Source organism: Anomaloglossus baeobatrachus, chromosome 10 (genome assembly GCF_048569485.1).
Source record: "Anomaloglossus baeobatrachus isolate aAnoBae1 chromosome 10, aAnoBae1.hap1, whole genome shotgun sequence".
Classification (NCBI taxonomy): Eukaryota; Metazoa; Chordata; class Amphibia; order Anura; family Aromobatidae; genus Anomaloglossus; species Anomaloglossus baeobatrachus.
Genome location: NC_134362.1, coordinates 194,855,274 through 194,881,762, shown reverse-complemented (window position 1 = coordinate 194,881,762; position 26,489 = coordinate 194,855,274). Strand labels below are relative to the sequence as shown.

The 26,489-nt window shown below is 54.1% G+C and overlaps 1 protein-coding gene across 4 annotated transcripts in view; it reads right to left on the bottom strand.

Annotated features, from left to right (window-relative positions):
• Positions 1 to 26,489, bottom strand: part of LOC142254791 (DNA topoisomerase 1-like) — a 291,550-nt gene that overhangs the window by 3,380 nt on the left and 261,681 nt on the right. For all 4 annotated transcript variants that reach the window (XM_075326090.1, XM_075326089.1, XM_075326091.1 and 1 more), the window contains 7 exons: positions 21,504 to 21,647; positions 21,128 to 21,313; positions 11,545 to 11,613; positions 10,372 to 10,486; positions 10,160 to 10,287; positions 8,115 to 8,209; positions 7,700 to 7,849 (listed from right to left, as the gene is read on the bottom strand). In XM_075326090.1, coding sequence (XP_075182205.1) covers positions 7,700 to 7,849; positions 8,115 to 8,209; positions 10,160 to 10,287; positions 10,372 to 10,486; positions 11,545 to 11,613; positions 21,128 to 21,313; positions 21,504 to 21,647 — 887 coding nt within the window. The remainder of the gene's footprint in view (positions 1 to 7,699; positions 7,850 to 8,114; positions 8,210 to 10,159; positions 10,288 to 10,371; positions 10,487 to 11,544; positions 11,614 to 21,127; positions 21,314 to 21,503; positions 21,648 to 26,489) is intronic.

Below are 26,489 nucleotides of genomic sequence, written 5' to 3'. Positions count from 1 at the left end.
CACAGCATATCAGGGTGTCCAACACCCCTGGACCCAACAACACGAAGGAAACCCCTACCATCAACCCCAGCAATGAAAATGCATCATCACAACAAACAAAGGCAACCAACACTCAGAGACCCAACACACAGAAACCAAATGGCCCAAATAAAACACTGGATCCTGATATAGTCCTAATAATAGACTCAAATGGGAAATACCTGGACACTCAGAGACTGTTTCCGACGGCTCGGGTTACAAAAATTCACTGCTCAACGATCCCACAAGCAGAGGAGGTGATCAGTAACCCATATTTCACCGAGCCCACACACCTCATACTACACACCGGCACAAATGATATCCACCAAAAGACAGTCACAAAGGACCTATCAAAACTCGCACTAGCAGCCCAGCAAAAATTCCCCAGAACCAAAATAATCCTGTCTGCCCTGCTTCCAAGGAAAGATGTACACCAACAAATAACCCAGCAAATCAACTCAGAGCTGGCCGCCAGTATTACCTCAGCACCAAACATACAGCTGGCAAGACACCCCGAAATAACGCTCCATCACCTCTATGACGACAAACACCTCAATAAACAAGGAGTCAGCCATCTAGCAAGAGAGCTAAAGGACATGGTTCTAAACAGACCTCCAAGACCACAAGCAAGACACCCACCAAACAGATGGCAGCCCACAGAGACCCCTGGAGAGAGTCCACAGAGATGGCAGAAATACTCAAGACCACATGCCCCAAAATGGCAATACAAAGCAACAGAGGGCAGCAACATGGCAGAAATAAGGACATTGCTCAACACATTGTGCAGCAAACTCTTAGGACACTACTAAAATATGCCACCCAAACCCAACACTAAATCCGGTTATGTCCTATGAAAATCTATCCTTCCTCATTATAAGGTATATCAACTAAATATGACATCCTTAGTTATCAGCAGCTGGAACATTCAAGGATTGAATGCCTCAGCTTTTGGGTCCAAGACAAATGACCCAGACTTCAAACAAAGGCTAAAGAACATTGACATCCAGATCCTCCTGGAGACATGGGCCCGGGCAGAGGAGGAATCTCTCGCACCCATGGGATACAAGGAATTTTCTGTCTCCGCCCAGAAAAACAAGAACACCAAACACGGCCGCTGCTCAGGGGGCATACTAATATGGTACAAGGAGGAGATCCAAGAACATATCAAGGCAATAAAAAGAGGAGAAAGCCATATCTGGATGCAGATAAGCAGCTCCATCCTCACCTCTCAGCAGGACATCTACCTCTGCGCAGCCTACATCCCTCCATCAGAATCCCCATACTATAAGCCGGACATCTACGAGGAACTTCAGAGGGAGGCTGCCCAATTCCAGTCCAAAGGTAAGGTGCTCATCTGTGGAGACCTGAACGCCAGGACAGGTACAGAGAAGGACTACCTGTCACCTGACGGAAACGCATACGTCCTGGGAGATGAGCCCTTCTACAGAGACTCAGTACAGACAACAAGAAACAGCTATGACAGAGTGGTGAATAAAAGCGGCAGAAAACTGCTGAACCTGTGCCGGAGCTTGGGGCTGCATATACTGAACGGGCGCACCAGGGGGGACTCATTAGGGAGATTTACACTAAACTCCCACATGGGCAGCAGTGTAGTGGATTATGCCATAACAGACATAGACCCAGCAAACATAAATGCCTTCATAGTCACCCCCGACACCCACATGTCAGACCACAACCAGACACTGCTGTACCTGAGATCCACGGACAAGTCACCCACACAAAAGCCCCACTTGAGCGGTCTCCACAATTTGCCACCATCCTTCAAGTGGTCCAAACAGTTAGCCATTGAATACACCAACACGACCAACAGAACAGAGATTAAAGAGCTGCTTGTAAACTTTCACACAAAACCCTATACATCAAACCAGCAAGGGGTCAACCTGGCAGTAAACGACTTTAATAACATCCTATATACCATGGCAGAGCTAGCAGGCCTCAGAAGGACCAACTCCAAGAGACCTACAAATAAACAAGGCCAAAAATGGTTTGATAAAGAATGCAAGGCACTGCGCAACTCCCTAAGGGTAGCCTCAAATCAAAAACACAGAGACCCGGACAACAAGGAGCTAAGAGTGGTCCATGACACCCTACAGAGGCAATACAAGCGAACCCTCAAGGAGAAAAAACAAAAGCACATCTCCCACAAACTGCAGCAGCTCGAAGACTCCCTCCAGGACAACTCATTCTGGGAGACATGGAGCCATATCGGTACAAGTCCCAAGCAAAGCACCCTCCACATTCAAAATGGCAACATCTGGCACAGCTACTTCAAGGGCCTCTACAAGAATATCCCAGAAGACGACCTAACCCCAGAACAAGAGCATATAATGACTAAACTGAGGGACATGGAGGAGACAATCAAGGACTTTCAAAATCCTCTGGACATACCAATCAGTGTGCTGGAAATAAAAGACAGAATCAAACTGCTAAAATCTAAGAAGGCCGCGGGCAGTGACGGCATCCTGCCAGAGATGATCAAATGCAGTTCCCCAGAAATACATGCAGCACTGGCAAAACTATTCACCCACGTCCTGAGTGCCGGCTACTTCCCTCAAAGCTGGAATCAAGGTCTCATAACGCCCATCTACAAGGATGGAGACCGATATGACCCAGCAAACTACAGAGGGATCTGTGTCAACAGCATTCTGGGAAAACTGTTTAACAGCATCATTAATAAAAGGATTATCGCCTTCCTCACCCAGGGTGATGTCCTCAGCAGAAGCCAAGCTGGGTTCATGCCAAACCACCGCACCACGGACCACATTTACACCCTGCAAAGCCTCATCAAGACCCACGTCCACGACAAAAAACAGGGGAAAATATTTGCATGTTTCGTGGACTTCAAAAAGGCCTTTGACTCAGTGTGGCATCCAGGCCTGTTCCTGAAACTTCTGGAGAGCGGAATAGGTGGCAGGACCTACGACGTGATCAAGAGCTCATACACTGAGAACCGGTGCAGCGTGAAGGTGAACGGAAAGAGGACGGCTTTCTTCCGACAGGGCCGTGGGGTCAGACAGGGCTGCAGCCTGAGTCCAACTCTATTCAACATCTATATAAATGGACTAGCAGCAGCTCTAGAGTCCTCCCCCACTCCAGGCCTCAGTCTGCATGACCAAGAGGTGAAGTTCCTGCTGTACGCAGATGACCTCCTGCTACTCTCCCCAACCGAGAAAGGCCTCCAAGATAGCCTGGCAGTGCTGGAAACATTCAGCACCACATGGGCGCTTCCCATCAACCAAAAGAAGACCAAAGTCATGGTGTTTCAGAAGAGGAACCAGAACAAAATAAACACTCCCTCCTTCACATTAAATGGCTCCACGCTGGAGAAAACCAGCAGCTATACCTACCTCGGTCTGGAGCTAAGCAATAACGGGAGCCTCAAGCAAGCAGCAGAAGCCCTGAAAGGAAAAGCATGCAGAACCTTCTATGCCATCAGAAGACAACTGTACCACCTCAAACCACCTGTGAGAGTCTGGCTCAAGATATTTGACAGCGTCATCACCCCTATACTGTTATATGGCAGCGAGGTATGGGGCCCAGTGACCTACCCAGACCACACAAAGTGGGATTCCAGCCCTACCGAAGTCTTCCACATGGAGTTCTGTAAATATCTCCTCCAAGTCCATCGCAGCACCTCAAACATAGCCTGTAGGGCAGAGCTGGGCCGATTCCCCTTATGGTTCACTATACACAAGAGGGCGCTATCACACCAGGCACACACACAGAACAGCAACCCCAGCTCCTACCATCATAAAGCCCTGCTGAGCCGGAGCCCAGAGCAAGCCAAGAACTGCGGCAACCAAAGTCAGCAACACACCCTGACAAAAGCCCAAATAAAAGAGATCTCAGAGAGCCGCAAGATGCAATACATAGAGGACTGGAAGAGTGAATTAGAGAACTCCCAGAAACTCACCATCTACCGGTCACTGCGGAGGGACTACACTCTGGCCCCATATCTGGAAAGGCTACGCCACCCCAAAGACAGGCAGACCCTGAGCCTGTACAGACTGAGTGCCCACAGCCTAGAGGTGGAAACAGGGCGGCACCGACAGACATACAAGCCGCGAGAGAACAGACTGTGCCAGCACTGCCAGCAGGGGGCTCTGGAGGACGAGACGCATTTCCTACTGCACTGTGACAAATACTCAGCAGTGAGGGCCTCCCACTTCCAGAAATTTACCACCCATAGCCCGGGCTTTCCATCCATGGATGAGGACATGAAACTCCGCAACCTACTGGGGGAAGAGGAATCAATGGTGGAGATCGCCGCCCAATAAGTCACCACATGTCATAAGCTGAGGGGAACCTAAGACCCCTAAATGGACTGTCAGAGCCCAAATTGTGCCCCCCAACTCCCCATAACCCTGATCCCCTCCCACCACACTTACTGTATTTCTCTTGCTTTGGCAACACTAACTGCATTTTGGTCCTGCCAATAAAGCATATTTGAATTTGAATTTGACTAGTGATGTAATGTGACTTTCCATGTTAAATATGTAAGTGAAGTGTTAAATACAGGAATGGTTTAGTAGTTCATGTATGTAGCAGAGCTAGAGAAGTTGCCGGACAGATGGGGCTGGTGAATTACAGCAGGGCAGAGTACACCAGGGGTTAAGTATAGGTTTTGGTCCCTGGGAAGAGCTTGGACATGAAATCCCTGAAGATGAAGTGTGCTGAGGGTGAGCTGGGTGTGTGGTACGTGGCCCGAGTCCCCTATAAGCAGATCTGTTGTCGGCGGCCTGCTGAGCGACGTAGGAGATTTGTGGGACCCATCAGGTACATGAGGGAAAGTCGTCTGGCAGATGGCCAAAGCCCAAACGTCTAATAGTGACAGACTACAGCCGGATTACAGGAGACCATACACAGAAAAGAACTAAGTAAGGGCCCCAGGTGAGAACCGGGGTGAAGCTAGGCAGTAGGCAAAGGAACGAAGCCCATACGTTCTCCAGTGACAGAGCGCCACCGAGAGAGTCCAGGCAGTCAGAGGAACTGCAGTGAGAGAACGTTACAAGGGAAAGAAACAAAACCATTTAAGAGTAGGGATGCTGAAAGGAACGATTCTGTAAGAGATCTGCTACAGACTCCATTAAAAGTTATGTGGTGCCCTGGACTAGCCAGGTCGTCACAGGTAAGACGCACACACACCCCCACCCCCCGGACAGTTACATTAGCCAGACACAAAACCCTTGTTGCCTCCCTCCAGGGGCTGATGTCCACACCAGGTGGGGCGGAGCCAGGCGGTTGGGCGCGCCCACCGAGGACTTCACAGATCTGGAGGCGGGAAAAGGAAGAGAGGAGTTCAGGAGGTTGAAGTGAGAGGAGTAAAGTGGAGAGTGTCTGGGTTTGTGGCCCAGGCACTGACAGCAAGGTTGGCAGACGGTGGTGGCCGTCTGCAGGAGTGGTGGATCAATGCGGAACCGTAGGACCGGGGTCGGACGGTGGCCCGCCGGTACCGAACCGGGGAGCGAAGTGCAGCTAAGCACACACAGGCAGGGCCATTGGACCCCGACCAGGTTTGGAGCTGCCAACAAAGGTCAAATCCGATAGGAAACCCCTGGGGTTCCGGTCACTAACAACCAAAGACCCGTTAGAAGGCAACCGCCTACACCGTGAGGATATACAGCTACCGCCACAGGCTAGAGATCCAAGGGCCAGCGCCTGCAGGCAAAACGGGCTCCTCCGGCATCCATACACCGGGGAGCGGGCTACTGTTGGGAAGCCATCGGAGTCAACACAGTACACTAAGGTGCAGGGAGAGACAGCCGCCATCACCTGTCCGGGGAGAGCACAACAGCAGTGCCGCCGGCTGCGGGACCCGTCCATCCAGCCGTTTGGTTTACCGGAGACTTTGTGCATCTCTTGCTCATCCGGCACCGCGCCGCACTGTCCCTGCAACCCTGCACCTCACCAACCCTGCCTCCCAGTCACCTGACCGGGCCCCGGGACCACCAACCCCTACCCACAGAGGGGGAAAAACAACATCCCAGCTGCTCCCTACCATCGCTCCAGGATCCCCGTCACCAGCAGCAGTGGTGCCCATCTTCACCACAACCCGTGGGTGGCGTCACGGACTAAATCCCCAAACAATCCCCTCTTCACTCACGGGCGAGGAGCGCCGCTTGAGTCCCCGGATCCGGCCCACCGAGCAGCAGCAGTGCCGGACCTGAGCGTGGTGAGCGCAGCGCCCTGTCGCCCGCGACAGTTACATTTATACAAAGAGAAGCCGTCTGTGTCATCTCCTGTTCACTCCCAAAATATAAAAAGGAGGAAGAGGTACAGTTAACTCCGAAGGGGCAAGTGAATGAACGCAGCCCTCATGTTCACGGGCCAGATCATCTGTCTGTGAGCAGGGGTCAGGGGGTTGCACGACAGCAACTACTACAGCACCACCTGTTTACACATGCACCCCCCCTCCCAGTTCAGCAGAGCGCACACGCACCCCCTCCCACTTCAGCAGAGCGCACACGCACCCCCTCCCACTTCAGCAGAGCGCACACGCACCCCCTCCCACTTCAGCAGAGCGCACACGCACCCCCTCCCACTTCAGCAGAGCGCACACGCACCCCCTCCCACTTCAGCAGAGCGCACACGCACCCCCTCCCACTTCAGCAGAGCGCACACGCACCCCCTCCCACTTCAGCAGAGCGCACACGCACCCCCTCCCACTTCAGCAGAGCGCACACGCACCCCCTCCCACTTCAGCAGAGCGCACACGCACCCCCTCCCACTTCAGCAGAGCGCACACGCACCCCCTCCCACTTCAGCAGAGCGCACACGCACCCCCTCCCACTTCAGCAGAGCGCACACGCACCCCCTCCCACTTCAGCAGAGCGCACACGCACCCCCTCCCACTTCAGCAGAGCGCACACGCACCCCCTCCCACTTCAGCAGAGCGCACACGCACCCCCTCCCACTTCAGCAGAGCGCACACGCACCCCCTCCCACTTCAGCAGAGCGCACACGCACCCCCTCCCACTTCAGCAGAGCGCACACGCACCCCCTCCCACTTCAGCAGAGCGCACACGCACCCCCTCCCACTTCAGCAGAGCGCACACGCACCCCCTCCCACTTCAGCAGAGCGCACACGCACCCCCTCCCACTTCAGCAGAGCGCACACGCACCCCCTCCCACTTCAGCAGAGCGCACACGCACCCCCTCCCACTTCAGCAGAGCGCACACGCACCCCCTCCCACTTCAGCAGAGCGCACACGCACCCCCTCCCACTTCAGCAGAGCGCACACGCACCCCCTCCCACTTCAGCAGAGCGCACACGCACCCCCTCCCACTTCAGCAGAGCGCACACGCACCCCCTCCCACTTCAGCAGAGCGCACACGCACACCCCCCCCACTTCAGCAGAGCGCACACGCACACGCACACCCCCCCACTTCAGCAGAGCGCACACGCACCCCCTCCCACTTCAGCAGAGCGCACATGCAAACCCCCCCACTGCAGCAGAGTGCACACGCCAGGAGATTTTCAGAAACTTATCTTGAAATTAAAAATTGCAAAAATAAAAAATTAAATTGCAGTTTTTCTAAGTGATTTTGAAGCAATTTTTAGAAGGACTTTTTTTTTGTTTTTTTTCTTTTGCAGTGTGACCAGAGCCTTACTGATAAAGAGTTCAAACACGTGAGCTGCCGGTATTTCTCGGCCACTCACCAGGCCACCGATATCCTGGGATCCAGATAGTTTAGCTTGGAGGTGCTGAGGGCGATCTGCTTGTTCTCTTCTCGGTCCGTCGCCTGCACCTCCAGCTTCATCAGCTGCTCCTCGCCCCTCATGACTGCTTTCTTCTTGCTTTCCACCACTCTATGGGATATAGAGAACATGTGTCCATAGTGAGAAATACCCCCCCCCCCCCCAAAATGGCTCACAAGCCCCAGCACACGTGTATAGGGGGGAGCGGATCAATATAACCTAAATGTTTGTGACACCCCCACATCCATATGTCCTAACCCCTGTAGAACCCCCCATCTGCAACCAAAACATCTCCGACATGGGAATGAACAGGTTAACCCCCCACCCCCAACCCTATCCCGGTGACATTTCGAGCCCCGGGGGGTGTACTTCATACTTCCGCAGCTTCTCAGTGTCGTTTTCTTTAGCTTCTTTCTTGGCTTCTTTCAGCTCCTTCTTGGCCAATAAAATCTGTTCTTTTTTGGCTTCGATCTGGTGAAATAGAAGAAAATTCTTCTGTATAAAGCGCAGATATTCTCTGCTCCGCAAGACTCGACAAAACCGCTTTATATGAATCCGCAGATCATCAACGCGTCAGCCACAATCTTCTGGGAGCCACGTGGGCGGCTCTGGAGGGCAGAGGAGCTTCGCGCACAAGGCGTGCATGCGCCATGTACGTAGCTTTCACCATGCGTTATACATTTTTTATACAGTGAGGCCTTATGGTGGATGGTTAACCTGACAGCTATCAAGACTAAGGATATACAGTATATCTCATCTATGTATACACCAGCCAAACTACTGTTATGTGCACTTAGCCTGGGCAATATAGTGGAGGGAGCAGCTCGCTGCTAATGGCGCATGCGCAGAATGTCATCTTATCCAGCTTTGAAGGCAAAATCCCCATGGGAAGATAAGCAAGAGCAAGACACAATGCCTCTGAGTACACGATAGCACAAGGGGGCCCAGGAGATGCCAAACCTCGCCCTCCAGCACAAGGGGGCCCAGGAGGCTCCGAACATCGCCTTCCTGTACAAGGGAGACCGGGAGACTTCGGACCTCGCCCTCCAGCACAAGGGGGACCAGAATGCTTCGTGCCTCCCCCTCCAGCACAAGGGGGCCCAGGAGACGCCGAACCTCGCCCTCCAGCACAAGGGAGACCAGAAAACCCTGAACCTCAGCCTCCAGCACAAGGGAGACCAGGAGACTCCAAACCTCGCCCTCCAGCACAAGGGGGCCCAGGAGGCTCCGAACCTCGCCCTCCAGCACAAGGGGGCCCAGGAGACTCTGTGCCTCCCCCTCCAGCACAAGGGGGCCCAGGAGACGCCGAACCTCGCCCTCCAGCACAAGGGAGACCAGAAAACCCTGAACCACAGCCTCCAGCACAAGGGAGACCAGGAGACTCCAAACCTCGCCCTCCAGCACAAGGGAGACTCCAAACCTCGCCCTCCAGCACAAGGGGGCCCAGGAGGCTCCGAACCTCGCCCTCCAGCACAAGGGGGCCCAGGAGGCTCCGAACATCGCCTTTCTGTACAAGGGAGACCGGGAGACTCCGGACCTCGCCCTCCAGCACAAGGGGGCCCAGGAGACTCTGTGCCTCACCCTCCAGCACAAAGGAGACTGGGAGACTCCGAACCTCACCCTCCAGCACAAGGGAGACCAGGATTCTGCATCCACTCTTCAGCACAAGGGAGACTAGGAGACACTGCACCTTGCCCTTCAGCACGAGAGGACCAGGAGGCTCAGCAGCTCCTCCAGCACTAGATCCCAGGAGGCTCAGCAGCTCCTCCAGCACTAGGGGGACCCAGGAGGCTCAGCAGCTCCTCCAGCACTAGGTCCCAGGAGGCTCAGCGGCTCCTCCAGCACTAGGTCCCAGGAGGCTCAGCGGCTCCTCCAGCACTAGGTCCCAGGAGGCTCAGCAGCTCCTCCAGCACTAGGTCCCAGGAGGCTCAGCAGCTCCTCCAGCACTAGGTCCCAGGAGGCTCAGCGGCTCCTCCAGCACTAGGTCCCAGGAGGCTCAGCAGCTCCTCCAGCACTAGGGGGACCCAGGAGGCTCTAAGTGAGTGATTTTGCATCCAGTGCTTGTAGTTGAGCTTAGAGAACTACTTACAAAGCATCACAGCGATTATTTATTGGTTACAAATCTACATACCTTTTCCTTTTAATAGCTGCAGTCAGTAATTAGAGGCCAAAACGTAAAATATCTATAGAAAACCCTCGGCTGTGAGAAGGATTCGATCTCTACAGGTTTTCAAAAAAGTCCATCACTGACAGCCAGCAGAGATCTTACAATAATAAGTCATTGGAGCACATTAGTTGCAGAACGTCTGCATATAGAGAAGCACAGGGGTCTGCAATCTGTACTATAACTCCCACCATGCTACGGACTACTGATCCGGCATTGAGCGCTCTGAGGGTCTCGAGGTTCCTTGCATTTCTCACCTTGGATCTCAGATTAGCCATGGATTGATCAAATGTTTTCGGTGGGGCCCGTTGATGGTTGCAAAGTACAGCAACCGCCCTGTTGGCTCTGTTATAGGACAGGATCCTTCCCGGGACAGTGTCCTCCGCTGGGGGGAGAAAAATTTAACAAATAAGGGGTTATAGTAATTGGCAACTCATTGGCGGCTACGGATCGAGCGACGGCTTCTTACGGTCGGTGAGTTCCTGCAGCTGCTGTTGCAGGGTGACCGATGCGTTGTACGTCCTGAAAACCTTGGCTGTCAGTCCTTCCATCAGGGACTGCAAATGTTTGTTCAGCATTGGTGTCTGTAAAGAGAGGTAATCATACATTCATTATCAATCCTATGAATGGGCGACATATGTGACAACCCTTGTACATACAGTTGTATGAATGGCATCAGAACCAACACTACAACTCCCAGCATTCCCTGACCACCTGCTATCAAGCTGTGACTTGTAATGTAAAAAAGTGAGAGCCATAAGTCATCTTTAATCATCTTGTTCTGATTTCCCCATCATCTTACTCTTTTTCCCTTCAGGAGCACAAAGATTTATAGTTTCCAGGCATTTAAAGGGGGACCTGTCACTTGCCACAAATATATAATTATGTATGTGGTATAAAAGCCGCCGTTCTCCTGAATCCAGAATGGTCTTTCTTTTTTTCCTATGCCTCTGCGCTCCTCAGATATGGTCCTCTCAAATCTGTATGCAAATTTAGTCTGAATACAAGTGGGTGTGATCCTAAAGAAAAACACCCACTTGGCTAACAAGAGTAGATTTATATAGAGGAAAGATGGGGTCATATCTCAGGAACGGAGAGGCGCAGGAACAAAAGAAAAACACCGCCGGATTCAGGAGGACGGCGGCATTTACGCCAGGTATAGAAATTACATTTATGGCAGAGCACAATATAACGGTATGATAAAAGGTCCATTCTGTGCTTTGCTCCATTTTATCAATTTCTCTGATCTGTGCCAGTTGTACATTTCTCACACACCAGGACGACGGCTAAATTAATTTGCAGAACAAAGCATATTTTCCCCGGGTCTGGACGACTGCCACGCGCTATTATCTCCGAGCAGCCATGACAGCGCTCCTTGCTCTCACAGATATCCTGGCTCCGACTTATAAGCAGCCGGTGCCACTCTACAATCTCTCTAGGTTTTATCATTGGCATGGCACGGCTTCTGTGCCCACTAACTCTTCCAGGAGGCGAGACAATGGCACAAGGTGGAGACGTCCTCCTTCCTCTCTGGGACTTCTTCCTCCAGCTGGTGACAATTGAGCGGCCAGGAGCTGCCAGCTCCAATAGATCTCTGGTAATGGGCGTCCCCGGCGAGGTCTAGGCGGGTTAATACACTCACGTTCAGTCTGTCAAATAGATCATCTCCGTCCTGCTTATTCTCCATGAACAGCTGCAGGTTCTTATACACCTGAGACACAGAATAAGGCAGAGAATCAAACACCGAACCGCGGGGTGGAGCATTCCCCAGACAAGCAAAACAAAATGGGATCCCGGCAGGCTCGCCAACTGGTGTTTTATTTTTTTCTGGACTGCTTATAAAACAAAAAAGGTCACAAAACAGACTATTTTGTATAGACACTTTGGAAAGGTCTCCGAATAAAAATATAAAAACTTACACCCCAACTATTGTACCAATATATTTATAACTCAATGCCACCATTCTGCCTCCACACCGAGCTGCAATCCTCCCCACTCCAAACTTATCGAGCCACCGCCCTCCCCAAAAACACACACCGCCCACCCAGCCGACTCCAAAAGACATAATGCGTCACTATCTGACCACCATCCCCCCCCAAACCCTGAAACACACGCTGTGCTGCCACCCTTTCCCTCAAAAAAAAAATCAAACACTTGAGCAATTTGTTACCAGACGCCCCATCCCCAAACATACACTGTCCAGCCACTTTGACTCTCTCGAACACACCGCACAGTCATCTGGGTCTCACACCACCAATCTTCTGCAGTTTGCCACCATCTGCTCCCATCCCCATCTGCTCCCATCCCCAAATTGCAGATGTTTGGGGGGGTTGAGGCTCGCATGGCAGTGTGGTGTGTTCAAGGGAGGCCAAGTGGTGGGTCGGTGTGTGTTTGGGGATGGGGACGGGTGGTGGCAAACACACACCGTCCTGTCACTTGGCCAACCTCAAACACACCTCGCTACCATCCGAACCAAACTACCCCAAACTTTTGCAATTTGCCACCAGTCGCCACATCCCCAAGGACACACTGTCCCGGCACTTGGCCTCGTTCGAGCAAACTGCACTGCTATCCGGGCCTCACCCCCCTCAAACGTCTGCAATTTGCCATCTGCCCCATCCCCAAACACACACTGTCCCGGCACTTGGCTTCCCTCGAACACACCGTGCTGCCATCTGATCCTCACTCCCCCCTCTAAACTTTTGCAATTTGTGGATGGTGGCGGATGGTGGAAAATTGCAGAAGTTTGGTGGTGTGAGAACCGGATGACCGCACGGTGTGTTCGAGGGAGGCCAGGTTGCGGGATGGTGGTAAATTGCAGAAGTTTGGGGTGGTTACGTTCAGATGGTAGCGAGGTGTGTTCAAGTTCAAAGGAGGCCAAGTAGCGGGACAGTGTGTGTTTGGGGATGGGGGCAGATGGTGGCAAACACACACCATCCCACCATCCTCAAACACACCTCGCTACCATCCGAACCCAACCACCCAAAACGTCTGCAATTTGCCACCATCCTCCCTGTCACAAACCACCGGGGGGGTCACTCAGAAATCCCCCGCGCTGGCTACCAGTACGTCACAATCGGGGGGTAACAAGTGGGGGTCACCCCTCCTTTATACCTCCCGACCGACCGACAGAGCACGTGACGCGCTCTCTAGCGCCCCTCTTATAGTCAGGCCAATTATGGAATTGCCCGACCATAAGCCAGGAGGCCGCTATACTACTTATGCCGATTATTGAAGGGTCCCCGGTGAGAGTAAGGTATATATTCCCCCGACCTCCGCGGGCGGAATATATAAAATCTCCCCGAATCTCACTGGCCTCCCCACAATAATCCTTGGCACAATTCGCTGCCACCAACCGATTTACGGTAACTATTAGCCGAACACACAGACGTGGGATTCAAGATCGAGATAACAGAACAGCCCAAGATTAATTATATAATTTAATCAGCCTAAAGCACACTAGAAACTACAATATATACAATAGGGAATCTACAGAATATACATATGTCAGAGTACAGTTACAGATAAAGCATGGTTTACAACAGGTATGCAATTCAATCAGTTACCTTGTGCGTCTGGCCACAGGGGGGCGCTGTAGACCAGGTTTCTAGGAACTCCCGCAGATGTTTCCTGCACGTGCCCCCAGCGAAAGAACACTGGAAAATGGCCGAAGTAGGGTTATCAACCTGGCCAAATCCAGGTCCCCTCCTACCTTCGTAACCTCACAGGGAGCACTGCTCCACCCCTGGCTTGAGTTATGGACAATATCCCAACATGGAATATGGGCCATAACTTTGCCTGGGAGCGTCGTAGGCGGACGCCAACGCTCTCATTGTGACAGCTATGAATTTAGCTACAGAACGAGGGGACTCATGACCTGTCTGCCAGTTCCCCATTGGCTGATATCACGCCTGGGGCATTTCCCAATGTCCTGCTCCCATAAAAAGGGTGTGCCGGCATCGTCCGCATGCAGAGACACCATTTTTATGGTTGCCATATTTATCGGAAATATGGCTTGCGAGATATGAACCATTTTTTACTGGAGTCGTTCTGTCTGGCTATTTCCATAGCCTTGCTAACTAGCTAGCAGCTCCTACTACAGGGTGACGGCAGGGAGTCATCCTGTGTCCATTGTTCCCACACCACCTAATTTCCATATCACAGGACATGGCCATGGAGGTGTAAGTGGAACACTGAGAACAAGAAGGGAGGGGGCACTGCCAGGGAGTGATGAGGGATTATGACTGGAGTCACAATTCATCTTCATATCCCGGGATTTGCCTCACACCTCCCCCCTTTTGAGGGCGCTAGGGGGCAGCACACTCCGGTGTTCCCCCGTGCGCCCGTCCGCGACCTCTCCTTGTCGGGACAGCCCGTCTGCGTTACCGTGGTCACGGCCCCTTTTGTGGCGAATGGTGAAGTTGTATTGCTGGAGCGCAAGGCTCCATCGCAACAATCGCCCATTCGTCCCAGAGACGGTGTGCAACCAGCTGAGGGGATTGTGGTCCGTCTCCACGATGAAGTGGCGCCCGTATAGATAGGGTTGCAGACGCTGCAGGGCCCACACTATGGCCAGGCACTCCTTCTCCATCGTGGAATAGGCAACTTCCCTTGGTAACAGCTTCCTGCTCAGGTACAAGACTGGGTGCTCTTGGCTCGCAGAGTCCACCTGGCTGAGCACCGCACCGAGGCCGAAGTCACTGGCGTCGGTCTGTACTACAAACGGCCGCGTGAAGTCGGCTGCCTGTAGCACGGGCGGGCTGGACAGGGCGTCCTTTAGGGCCCGGAAGGCTGTCTCGCAGTCCATTGTCCAATCGACTGCAGAGGGCAGCTTCTTCTTGGTGAGGTCCGTCAAGGGCTTTGCCAGGCTACTATAGCATGGAACAAACCTCCTATAGTACCCAGCGGTCCCCAAGAAGGGCATCACCTGCTTCTTGGTCCTGGGGGTGGGCCAGGATGCGATGGCTTCCACTTTCTCAGGCTCGGGCTTCAGTGTTCTCCCACCTACCCGGTGACCGAGGTACTGGACCTCGCTCATGGCCAGCTGACACTTTCCCGGCTTGATGGTCAAACCTGCCCGGTGGATCCGCCTGAGCACCTGTGCTAGATGCTCTAGGTGGTCCTCCCAGGTGGGACTGAAGACGGCAATGTCATCCAGGTACGCGGCCGCGTACCCTTCAAGTCCCTTGAGCAGGGTGTTGACCATCCGCTGGAAAGTGGCAGGGGCATTCCTCATCCCGAATGGCATCACCGTGGACTCGTACAGTCCAAATGGGGTAATAAAGGCAGAGCGTTCCCTGGCCTTGCGAGTCAGGGGGATCTGCCAATATCCCCGGCTCAGATCCATGATGGTCAGGTACTGAGCCCCGGCCAACTGATCGAGCAGGTCATCGATGCGTGGCATTGGGTACGCATCGGCGACCGTGACCGCATTGAGCCCCCTGTAGTCCACGCAGAACCGCGTGGTTCGGTCCTTCTTAGGGACGAGGACTACAGGCGAGGCCCAAGCGCTGTTGGATGCCTGGATCACCCCCAGCTTCAGCATCTCGTCAATCTCCTGGCGCATGTGTTGCTGCACCTCCGGGGAGACCCGATATGCTGAACGCCGGATCGGGGGATGATCCCCAGTGTCCACGTGATGGACAGCCAAGTCAGTCCTTCCGGGCTGGTTGGTAAACAACCCCCGGAAGGGGAGGAGGGTGGCCCACAGCTGGGACCGTTGGTCTTCCAAGAGCTGGTGGCCAACCTCCACATCCTCAATGGATCCGCCTGCCCTAACCTGGGCTAGCATATCCAAGAGGGTTTCCGCTTCTCCCTCCTCGGGCAGGTTGCACACGGGGAGCGCACATGCCTCCCGCTCATGATGTGCCTTCATCATGTTCACATGGAAGGGCTTCCGCCTTCCACGGGCAGGGTCCAGGGTGACCAGGTACGTCACAGGGTTGAGCTGCTGGTACACGAGGTATGGGCCTTCCCAGGCTGCCTGAAGCTTGTCCTGTGGTACGGGGACCAGTACCCACACCCTTTGACCCACTTGGTAGGTCCTCTCACAAGCGTTCTGGTCGTACCAACGCTTCTGATCGGCCTGGGCTTGAGCCATATTGTCGTGTACCAGTTGCGTCAAGGCCTGCATTTTGTCCCGGAAGCGCATGACATACTCGATAACCGACACTCCAGGGGTGGCCAAATCCCCTTCCCAAGCCTCTTTCACCAGAGCCAGGGGGCCCCGCACACGTCGCCCGTACAGGAGCTCAAACGGTGAGAATCCTGTTGAGGCCTGTGGAACCTCCCGGTAAGCAAATAACAGGTGTGGGAGATACCGCTCCCAGTCACGCCAATGGGAGTCGACCAACATCTTAAGCATCTGCTTTAAGGTGCCATTGAACCGCTCGCACAGGCCATTAGTCTGTGGATGGTACGGGCTGGCCACCAGATGTCGCACCTGGACTTGCTTACAGAGGGCCTCCATCAGCTGGGACATGAATTGGGTCCCCCGGTCAGTGAGCATTTCCTGGGGAAAACCCACTCGGGAGAAAATCTCCAGCAATGCGGTGGCCACCTTGTCAGCCCGAATGGACGACAAGGCCACTGCTTCTGGGTACCGGGTGGCATAGTCCACTACCGTCAGTATGAAGCGTTTCCCGGAGCTACTGGGGATGGCCAGCGGGCCAACCAGATCCACAGCCACCCTCCTGAAAGGCTCATCGATGATTGGCAGAGATACCAGTGGGGCTTTGGGGTGTGGCCCCGCCTTCCCCACTCTCTGACAGGTTTCACACGAACGGCAGTAGGCAGCCACATCGGCCCCCATTTTTGGCCAGTAGAAATGCTGGTTCAACCTGGCCTTGGTCTTAGCGATCCCTAGGTGTCCGGCCATCGGAATCTCATGTGCGATCCGCAACAACTCCGTCCGGAACGGATAGGGTACCACTAACTGTCGGTCCCTGGGCCACGCCTCCGGTGAACCCTGCTGGACCGTGGCCCGGTACAGCCGTCCTTGGTCCCAGACCACTCGCTCCGGGTCCGAGTCCGAGGGAGGCTGGGCCGCCTGCTCCTTAAGAGCTTTCAGGCTGTCGTCAGCTTCTAACGCTGCCTGAAACCCCTGACTAGATGTGGCCAGAATCGACGAGACTGTCACATCTTCGGTCAGTACCCCGGGACCTGTGTCCTGGCCTCCACCTGACTCGGCTGCCACTTGGTCAGAAGGGGAAGAGCTATCGGACCTCCGGGAGGCCCCTTGGCTTCCAGCACTCCCACTGCGGGTGACAGCGGCCACAGCCGCTGCGACCGTGGGTCGTGCCTGCTCCTCCTCCGTTCCTGACCAAGTCGCCGGTTCAGGCAGACCTACCTGGCTTCCTGACACCCCGGTTGTGGGGGAACCATGCACCGAGATCTTACCTGGGAGCACTTCCGCTCCTGGACCGGCCCCAATCTCACCTGCCTGTTCCCCTCCTGCAGCAACAGAACCCCGCTGTGAAATCTCTGGGGACCCCACATTTGCTGTGGTAGCCCCCACCCCACACACTGGTCCTCCCCCTGCAGCACCCTGCTCTCTGCTTATCCCTGCAGAGGGCAACAGATCCCAGCTCACAGGCTGATTACTTGTAGAGGCATTGTCACACCTTTCTCTGACCCCCTCCCCTGTCACAGCTGCAGCTGTGTGTGTGTCTATGGTGTCTATGCAAGCAGAAATATCAGAGTTCACTCCCTCCTCCCCTACATCATTCATAGATAACACATTAACATTGTCCGGAGGCATGTCAGTACTGGCTGAAGGTTCAGCCCTTGGTTGGGGCCCAAACTGGGAGGTTATCTGCCCCAAATCTGTCCCAAGTAGCACGTTTGCGGGGATCCGATCAGTTACCCCCACCTCCCTCACCCCTCGCCCTGCGCCCCAGTCCACATAAATGTCAGCAACAGGCAGCGCCGGGTCAATGCCTCCAATCCCGGAGACAGCGAGGGTTTTTCCAGGGATCAAGTCTTGGGGGGACACCATCTCAGGCCGCACCAGAGTCACCTCCGAGGCGCTGTCTCGCAGTCCTATGGTCACAGACCGGCCGACGGTGACAGGTTGGAAGCTGTCCAGGGACCTACCACCACCCCCACCCACACAATACACCTTGGGCGGCCCTTGGGACGGGGACGGAGCCGGGGCCTTGGGACGCTGAGGGCACATGGCCTTGAAGTGTCCAGGTAGGTTGCACTGGTGGCACCGTCTTGGTTCCGCCACGGGCCTGGAGAGGGGAGTTGAGGGGGACACCCCCTGCAGTCTAGGGGCAGGTGGGGCAGTCGCAGAATTCATCTTACCCCCTCTCCAGGTGCTGCTGGTGGCCGCTCTCCTGGCCTCAGGGGCCCGGTTGTTGGTGTAGTCATCGGCAAGGGCAGCTGTAGCCGTGGACCCCTTTGGCTTCTGGTCTCGGATGAACTGGCGGAGATCCTCAGGGCAGTTCCACAAGAGTTGCTCCGTGATGAACAAGTCCAGGATCTCCGGTCCGGTGGAAAGCTGCAGGCCTTGGGTCCAGTGGTCGGCAGCTCGGGCAAGTGCCCGCCGGTGGTCAGCCCAGGAGTCCTTTGGTCCCTTCTGTAGGCTCCGGAACTTCTTGCGGTAGGACTCTGGAGTGAGGTTGTACTGTTGGATCAGGGCCCGCTTGATGGTGTTGTAGCCCTGATCTGCCTCAGCAGGCAAGTCCCCAAGGACATCTAGGGCCTTACCCCTTAAACGGGGGGTCAGGTATTTGGCCCACTGGTCCTTGTCCAGATGGTGCTGCAAGCAAGTCCGTTCAAAAGCAGTCAAGAAAGAGTCCAAGTCTCCATCCTTCTCCAGCACTGGGAAGTCCTCAACACGGACCTTTGGAAGTTTGGTGTCTCGAAGGTCACGTGTGGCTGATGAGGGCCGGAGCTGAGCTAGCTGCAGCTGGTAGTCACGCTCTGCCTGGCGCTCTTCACGCGCTGCCTGCCGCTCCGCAGCCTCAGCCTCACGCGCTGCTTGCCGCTCTGCCCTGCGCTCTGCCAGGAGTCCCTTGTAGCCCTCCTGGTCTCCAGCCTGGAGAAGGGCCATAGCCATTTGAAGAAGGCTATCCGAGCCTCCCAGGCTCGGTGGAATGGCACGTGGTGATCTGCGGCCCGCTGCGGAGCCTGGTGCTTCACTGTCCATTGCAGAGCGGAGGGCTGGCATCTGGCTCGTTGAGGACCCTTGGGTGAGCTGCTCCTCATCTTGTCCATAATTGCCAGCTTGTGCGCTGTCCTCTGCAGAACGGTTTTCTGGCGTCGAGCTCCTGGAGGACTCGTGGGCAACCTCCTCATTACTGCCCACAGCACCGTCCTCCCTCTCTTCGGCTCCCGCCTTAGCATTGGCCAGTTGCATAGCTCTGCTCCTGGTGCCATCAGCCATTCCTGCAGACTTTTGGTCACTGACACAGAACTGACACCTGATGCCTCCACACACCTTACAGTATCTGCACTCTGACACTCTAGTGTTGAGCTAGTCTGAAGACCCCAGCAGCCACAGCTGCTGCAGGCAGTCTTTAGTGTCTGGGAGTATGGGTCTCACACTCACACACACTATTATCTCGATCCCACCGCTATGCCACCAATATGTCACAAACCACCGGGGGGGTCACTCAGAAATCCCCCGCGCTGGCTACCAGTACGTCACAATCGGGGGGTAACAAGTGGGGGTCACCCCTCCTTTATACCTCCCGACCGACCGACAGAGCACGTGACGCGCTCTCTAGCGCCCCTCTTATAGTCAGGCCAATTATGGAATTGCCCGACCATAAGCCAGGAGGCCGCTATACTACTTATGCCGATTATTGAAGGGTCCCCGGTGAGAGTAAGGTATATATTCCCCCGACCTCCGCGGGCGGAATATATAATATCTCCCCGAATCTCACTGGCCTCCCCACAATAATCCTTGGCACAATTCGCTGCCACCAACCGATTTACGGTAACTATTAGCCGAACACACAGACGTGGGATTCAAGATCGAGATAACAGAACAGCCCAAGATTAATTATATAATTTAATCAGCCTAAAGCACACTAGAAACTACAATATATACAATAGGGAATCTACAGAATATACATATGTCAGAGTACAGTTACAGATAAAGCATGGTTTACAACAGGTATGCAATTCAATCAGTTACCTTGTGCGTCTGGCCACAGGGGGGCGCTGTAGACCAGGTTTCTAGGAACTCCCGCAGATGTTTCCTGCACGTGCCCCCAGCGAAAGAACACTGGAAAATGGCCGAAGTAGGGTTATCAACCTGGCCAAATCCAGGTCCCCTCCTACCTTCGTGACCTCACAGGGAGCACTGCTCCACCCCTGGCTTGAGTTATGGACAATATCCCAACATGGAATATGGGCCATAACTTTGCCTGGGAGCGTCGTAGGCGGACGCCAATGCTCTCATTGTGACAGCTATGAATTTAGCTACAGAACGAGGGGACTCATGACCTGTCTGCCAGTTCCCCATTGGCTGATATCACGCCTGGGGCATTTCCCAATGTCCTGCTCCCATAAAAAGGGTGTGCCGGCATCGTCCGCATGCAGAGACACCATTTTTATGGTTGCCATATTTATCGGAAATATGGCTTGCGAGATATGAACCATTTTTTACTGGAGTCGTTCTGTCTGGCTATTTCCATAGCCTTGCTAACTAGCTAGCAGCTCCTACTACAGGGTGACGGCAGGGAGTCATCCTGTGTCCATTGTTCCCACACCACCTAATTTCCATATCACAGGACATGGCCATGGAGGTGTAAGTGGAACACTGAGAACAAGAAGGGAGGGGGCACTGCCAGGGAGTGATGAGGGATTATGACTGGAGTCACAATTCATCTTCATATCCCGGGATTTGCCTCACACTCCCCATCCCCAAACATACACCGCCCTGCCGCTTGGCCGCCCTCAAACACTCCACGCTGCCATCCAAGCATCACCCCCCCAAACTTCTGTAATTTGCCACCATCCGCCCCATCCCCAAACACGCACCGCCCAGCCACTTGGCCACCCTCAAACCCATCACGCTGCCATCCGAGCCGCATGCCATTAAACTTCTGTTATTTGCCACCATTGGCCCCATCCCAAAACATCCACTGCACCACCATCTATAACCCCTGCATACAAGCACCATGCTGCTATCCATACCCCTCCCCCCTTAAGCACACACACTGCCCCAACATCCGCACAGAGTTTGGTTTTAGGGACCCCATTACCGTTACCTTTTTCTCTACGGGAACCTTGTTGTAGTAGCGGATGGAGTCTTTACCCAGGAAATCAAACTCGACTACGTGCGTCTCTCCATCAAGTTCTGGGTGAAGTTTAATGTGCTCGACCCTCAGTGAACAGCAACCCACGGTGTCGGCCGTCTCCCCTTCTTCCTTCTCATTACCCGCTCTCAGAGCCAACTGAAGGGCAAAGTCATCGACATGAAATTAAAGGGGGGCTCCAATTCGGTTGACATCTTTCACAGGACATTTTAAGGTTCACATTTCGGTGCGTTCCTCAGCCTGGTGGTGAAGCCTCCAAGTTCCCCAAATAAGATGAGAACTTCCAGCTACGTAAAGTGAGCAGCAGATCCGGCTCACATCTCATTACCTTGTCAATAAAGTACAGAGCCACCGCCCTCTGCCGTATCCGCATCTCTTTGGACTTGAAGTCGTCCCGATACGTTCTCCTAATTGCATCCACGTGGTTCTTCAGCTTTCTCGCCACTTCATATTTCTCCCAGTCTTTCTCACCCTCGGGAATAAAAAGGAAATTTAGAAGAAATGTTCTAAAAATCAAACAACTCAAACCAGGAGAAAACAGAACAATGACAACCCGGGAAACAAGTGAGACGCAGGAGAACACTGTCGCTGAGGGGAGAGCTGATAGCTCCCTCAGGACCGGCGCACACCTCAGGGTACGGAGCCCTGGGCTGGTGGGCACTGCAAGTACCACCAGCAGAATCCACCGGACAGAGGATCTCAAGTTTTCTGGCCCACACACAGATCCAGGAGTCGTAACCAACAGGCGGCACAAGCAACGGACTCGTGTGGCCTGCTATATGGGTCGGGAACGGAACCATTCCCAGGACTCAGGTCCCCACATAGCTTAAAACCGCAGGGACTCACACAACACAAAGCAGGGAGGAAAGACTCAATGGAAGACACACCGGTTCCGGCCTCCGAACTATCCGGGATCGGCTGGAGCCCATGACAGCGAAGTCCGGCAGTCAAAAGGCAGAGACAACTCCGTGAGTAAAGAACTTAAACTGCAACCGCTGTGTCGCCTAATCCTTCCCGCACCTCGCGCTCCTTTATTAGTGTGGACTACTACTCCCAACATCCTCCCTGGGCCCAGAGCTCTGACTGTGGAGAGCTGTATCATCCGAGCTGCGTTATCATCCGCCCCAGAGAAGAAAACATCCCACAGCGGTGGCTCCCATTACAGCCGCACACCACAGGTGGCGTCACGAATAACCATCATCGTCCACTATCCTTTCCGCCCCCCATTATTATTGACACCGTCGGGGTCACGGAACCGGGCCAGTCCACTGTGACACCCCCAAACCCCTCTCTACACTGGCCCGCCGACGAGTAACCCCCCCCAAGACCCCGTGGGTGTGTCACATCCCTAAAGACATTGCCCATTTCAGCAGGATAGTGCCCTCTCCACACAGAGAACTTTATCTTCACCACCTTGTGGTGCCCCCGGGCTTCAGGCACCACAGGGTATTACACCATTCCTAAGGGGTAATATCTATCCCTGGTCAGGAGGGGGTTAAGTGGTGGTGCCTTCACAAAACCACACACAAAACAATAAAAGGTGCTTTTCCACAGGGTGATTGACTAGGGCAGACAGGGTGGTAAGCCATCACGAAGCATGGGACTTCACCAGTCGCTAGGACAACCACTGGGGGGGCGGCACCACTTGGGGTAGAAGTAGGCACAACCATCTCACTAGAGCAGACCTTCCCGGGCACAGCTTGGGATACCATCTCAGACGGACAGCAGGAGTAGTGTTGCTCTTTCTTCGTGGGGCCCGTGGCTTGGCACAGGAGGCTCAGACCGGGTTCCGGACAGCAAATGAGGGACACTTCACTAGAAAGACTTCCACGGGCACCGGTGGTGACCGCCGACTACCCAGGATCGTCTGGAGCCTATCGTGGCAGAGATCGGTACTCTAGGGAAGTGACCTGGAACTGTAGCTCCTGCCTCATTTGCCGGCGCCAACGGGGACTACCACCACCCCTGTCAGCCCTCAGTTATCCTCCCCGGGGTAACCCCGCACCACCTGTGGAGAGGGACACCATCCTGGCTGCGACCTTCACCATCAGTCCCGGAGAGCGGCACCAGCAGCGGCAGTCCATCCCTGGCTGCAGACCACAGGTGGCGTCACCATCTAAAAAGACTATCCTCACCGTCACTACCGCCCCCGTCCTCCATCCTTCCTCCCGTCCACCAGCTTACCTCCCTCCTGTACGTCTCGGGGGTCACAAAACCGGGCCAGCCCGCCCATGACGACAGAGGATCTGCACCCCCAGCCCGGCGACTTGTCGGGTGAAAACCCCTCGACTCCAGTGTCTTACAACCTGTATTCAGCAGATGAGTAATCTGTATGGAGACGTTCTCCGATGATGACCCATCCTTGGAGGCTGTAGTGACAATCTCCACTCATTCCCATTTTATCTCGGTTTTGGATGATCTTCACAAATGAACAAAAATACGCTTTTCTGTTTTTATTACCAGCAGCAAAGCAAAATGAAAGCTCCTCCGTGGCTGCCAACATCTGAAGCCGGTCCTGCTCGTTCCCGGAATTAATTTACGTCTTTCTCCTGCCGAGATTTTGTCTAATTATGAGCCATGGGCATTCATGAGTGGTAATAAAACGACAGCACGGCGCCCCTGAGGTGGGCACAATGTCCATCAGCTGCAGCCGGTGGAGCGTCAGATGGCACCCGCACCCGTGTACAGAGGGCGAAGCCATTCATCACATTCAGAGGAGACCGAGCCCCGGGCACCGGCGTGCCGATACACAACACCCTGGCATTTAGCTGTGCAGACAAGGTCAGACAAGAATCTCTGTGCACTCGCTAAGACTACAATAAAAGCGGTGATTCTACTGCATCAACTTCTTCTCAGTCTGAATGGCTGATAACAGGGAACAATCGACAGTGCTCCAATCTGTGTCTCTCGCACTTCTCTCACCATGCGGTGCACACTTTGGACCTGACCCCAGAGCTGAATCCTTGGGTGAGCGCCACTTTGAACTGTATCGGCAACAATAGGATACCAATGTGACGCCCTGGCCTATCAGGTCGTCACAGGGTATTGTGCAATCTGCCCTTCTGCACGGTATCCATCCTCCTTGGTTACGGATCCTGGTCCTTTGGTGTTGCTGAGAGCAGGGCCAGTCAAAATCCTAGGAACACTTTACACCATACCCACCAGACACACCATTGGGGGGGGGGCCTGAAGGGAATAGGGACGCCAACTTGGGGGGTTGGTAGGGGAAAGTGACAAAGTGAAAAGATGAGGAGTGTTGTGTTGGAGGTGAAGGTGAGAGGAGGTCAGGAGCAGGGATCCTTGAAGCTACTAGGTGGCAGACGTTGGTCTGGGCCTGGTAGGAGCTGGAACCCCGGTTGCAGGGGATCGTGTCAAGGGGCACGAATTGCCGAGGAGGGCAGCCGGCGGCCTTGAGCCATCTCCGGGCAGGGGCCAGGGCACAACTGGGTACGCGGACCCTAGGCTAGGAAGTAGCTTCAAGCGTCCTGGTGATTTACCCGACGGGGGTGAAGTCTTCAAGATTTATCCCTCACCCGCTCCAAAAATCAGGGGTACTAGCGCACCGATTGGATAGGACTTTTCCCAAAGACACAGTCCACCAAATCCCAAGTGTGAACCCTGAGAGCAAGCTCACTCCGTTAGCCATACGGGTGAGCGGGACCCGATTAGTTCCAGACTATAGTTTCCAACAAGTGAGAAGGTGCCACGGAAAAGGCCACAGGCTAACAAGCAACACAAGGGCACGGATGCACATGAGCTCCCTCCCAGCTGCAGTGGTGCTCATAATTCTGGTTTACAAGCTGTTGGTGTCAGTATTCTTGGACTGAGTGAGTACACAGAAACCCCTTTACTCTTCTCAAATGGCACCCCCTTCACTACCACCACCAGGCCCCGAGGCGCAACACCCTACCCACGGAGGGGTTAAACATCTTGCTGCCATACCACCGCCACCAGGCTCCCCAACAGTAGTGGTGGTACTCCGCATTACCACGCACCGTGGGTGGCGTCACAAACATCTAACTCCCCTGTACATACTCCCCTTTTCAAACTCGAGTGTCCGCACGAACCCCCGCGTCCGGAGACCCCTCGAGCCACCGCGGTTCCGGATCCGAGCGGCTTGGCCGCTGACACGGGGGCGGTACACCAGTACAGTTGGATGCGGTGGTGGAGCATGGAGGCACAGTGTCACGTTGTGACTATCGGAGATCCGGTGTATGGCACAACATACAACAAAACAAGGGTTACAGGGGGGACACTAACAACGGTGGGACCTAGCGCTAGTGAGGGGGAAGATGGGACACCTCCTGCAGCTGTACCCTACACTCCTGGCCAGTCCCTATATAGTGTCCGGATTACAGGCCCAGGGTTAGCTTTCTCATTTACAATCGGAGACCATGCACCTTTAAACATTGCTTTTTTGGGGGGCATTTTGGGGTTCATCCCTTCCTTTGTGCAACAGCAGACTTGCTCAACTGCCTTCAGATTAGCACCTCCGGGCTGTATGTAATGCCTCTGCTTCCTGGAAAGGTTGCTGGTTATTCTATTCAGTTAGGAGCTAGCCAGGGAGCAGAGAGGACATGTTCTTGCTGCTGCTGCGATTGTAAGTGGTTTCTACTACCTCCTTTTCTTTGTACCGTTACCCGTACCCCTGAAAAAGGTTTTAGGTGTGCTTCAGTTTTTGTTTACCCCTGTTAGGTCATTCCTTGTTGGTGGGTTCTTGGGCTCTCCGCCCCCTGGGTGGTGGGGACATAGTCATTAGGACTGCGTTGGAGTCTCGATCCTGACTATCTTTAAGTTTACCGTCGGGATAAGGGACTCCAGTCTTGGCGCCAGCCGAGGATCGTTATTTTATCTCCCCATTACACTCCACACCTGTCGCTGAACAGGATATCTGAGATCATAGCAGACCCTGGCTAGTGAGCTGGCAGGTAAGGGACGCTAGCTTCACTGCTATACAAATACAACACCAGGGAAATTAAAAACGGACAGGGGGTCCAACAAATGACAAAGATCCAACACACAGCTGCAGTCAGAACTTGAACTGCAACCTGCTCAGCAACTGGTCATAAGGGCTCCACCAGCTCCTTCCACCTCAAGGCCTAGCTTCCAAATGGATCAGAATAACCAGCGCCATCTACTGGGAGAAGAAGATATATATAGGGAACGGGAGTGGTCCTAAACCGGAAGCACCTGAGGAGAGCTAATGAGAATGCTGCTTGCAAGGAGAAACTGAAATTAACCCTTTGCTCGCCAAAGGAAAAAAAAATATGGAGAGTCTTACATGGCAATGAAAGACTAACCCTGAACCTGTTAC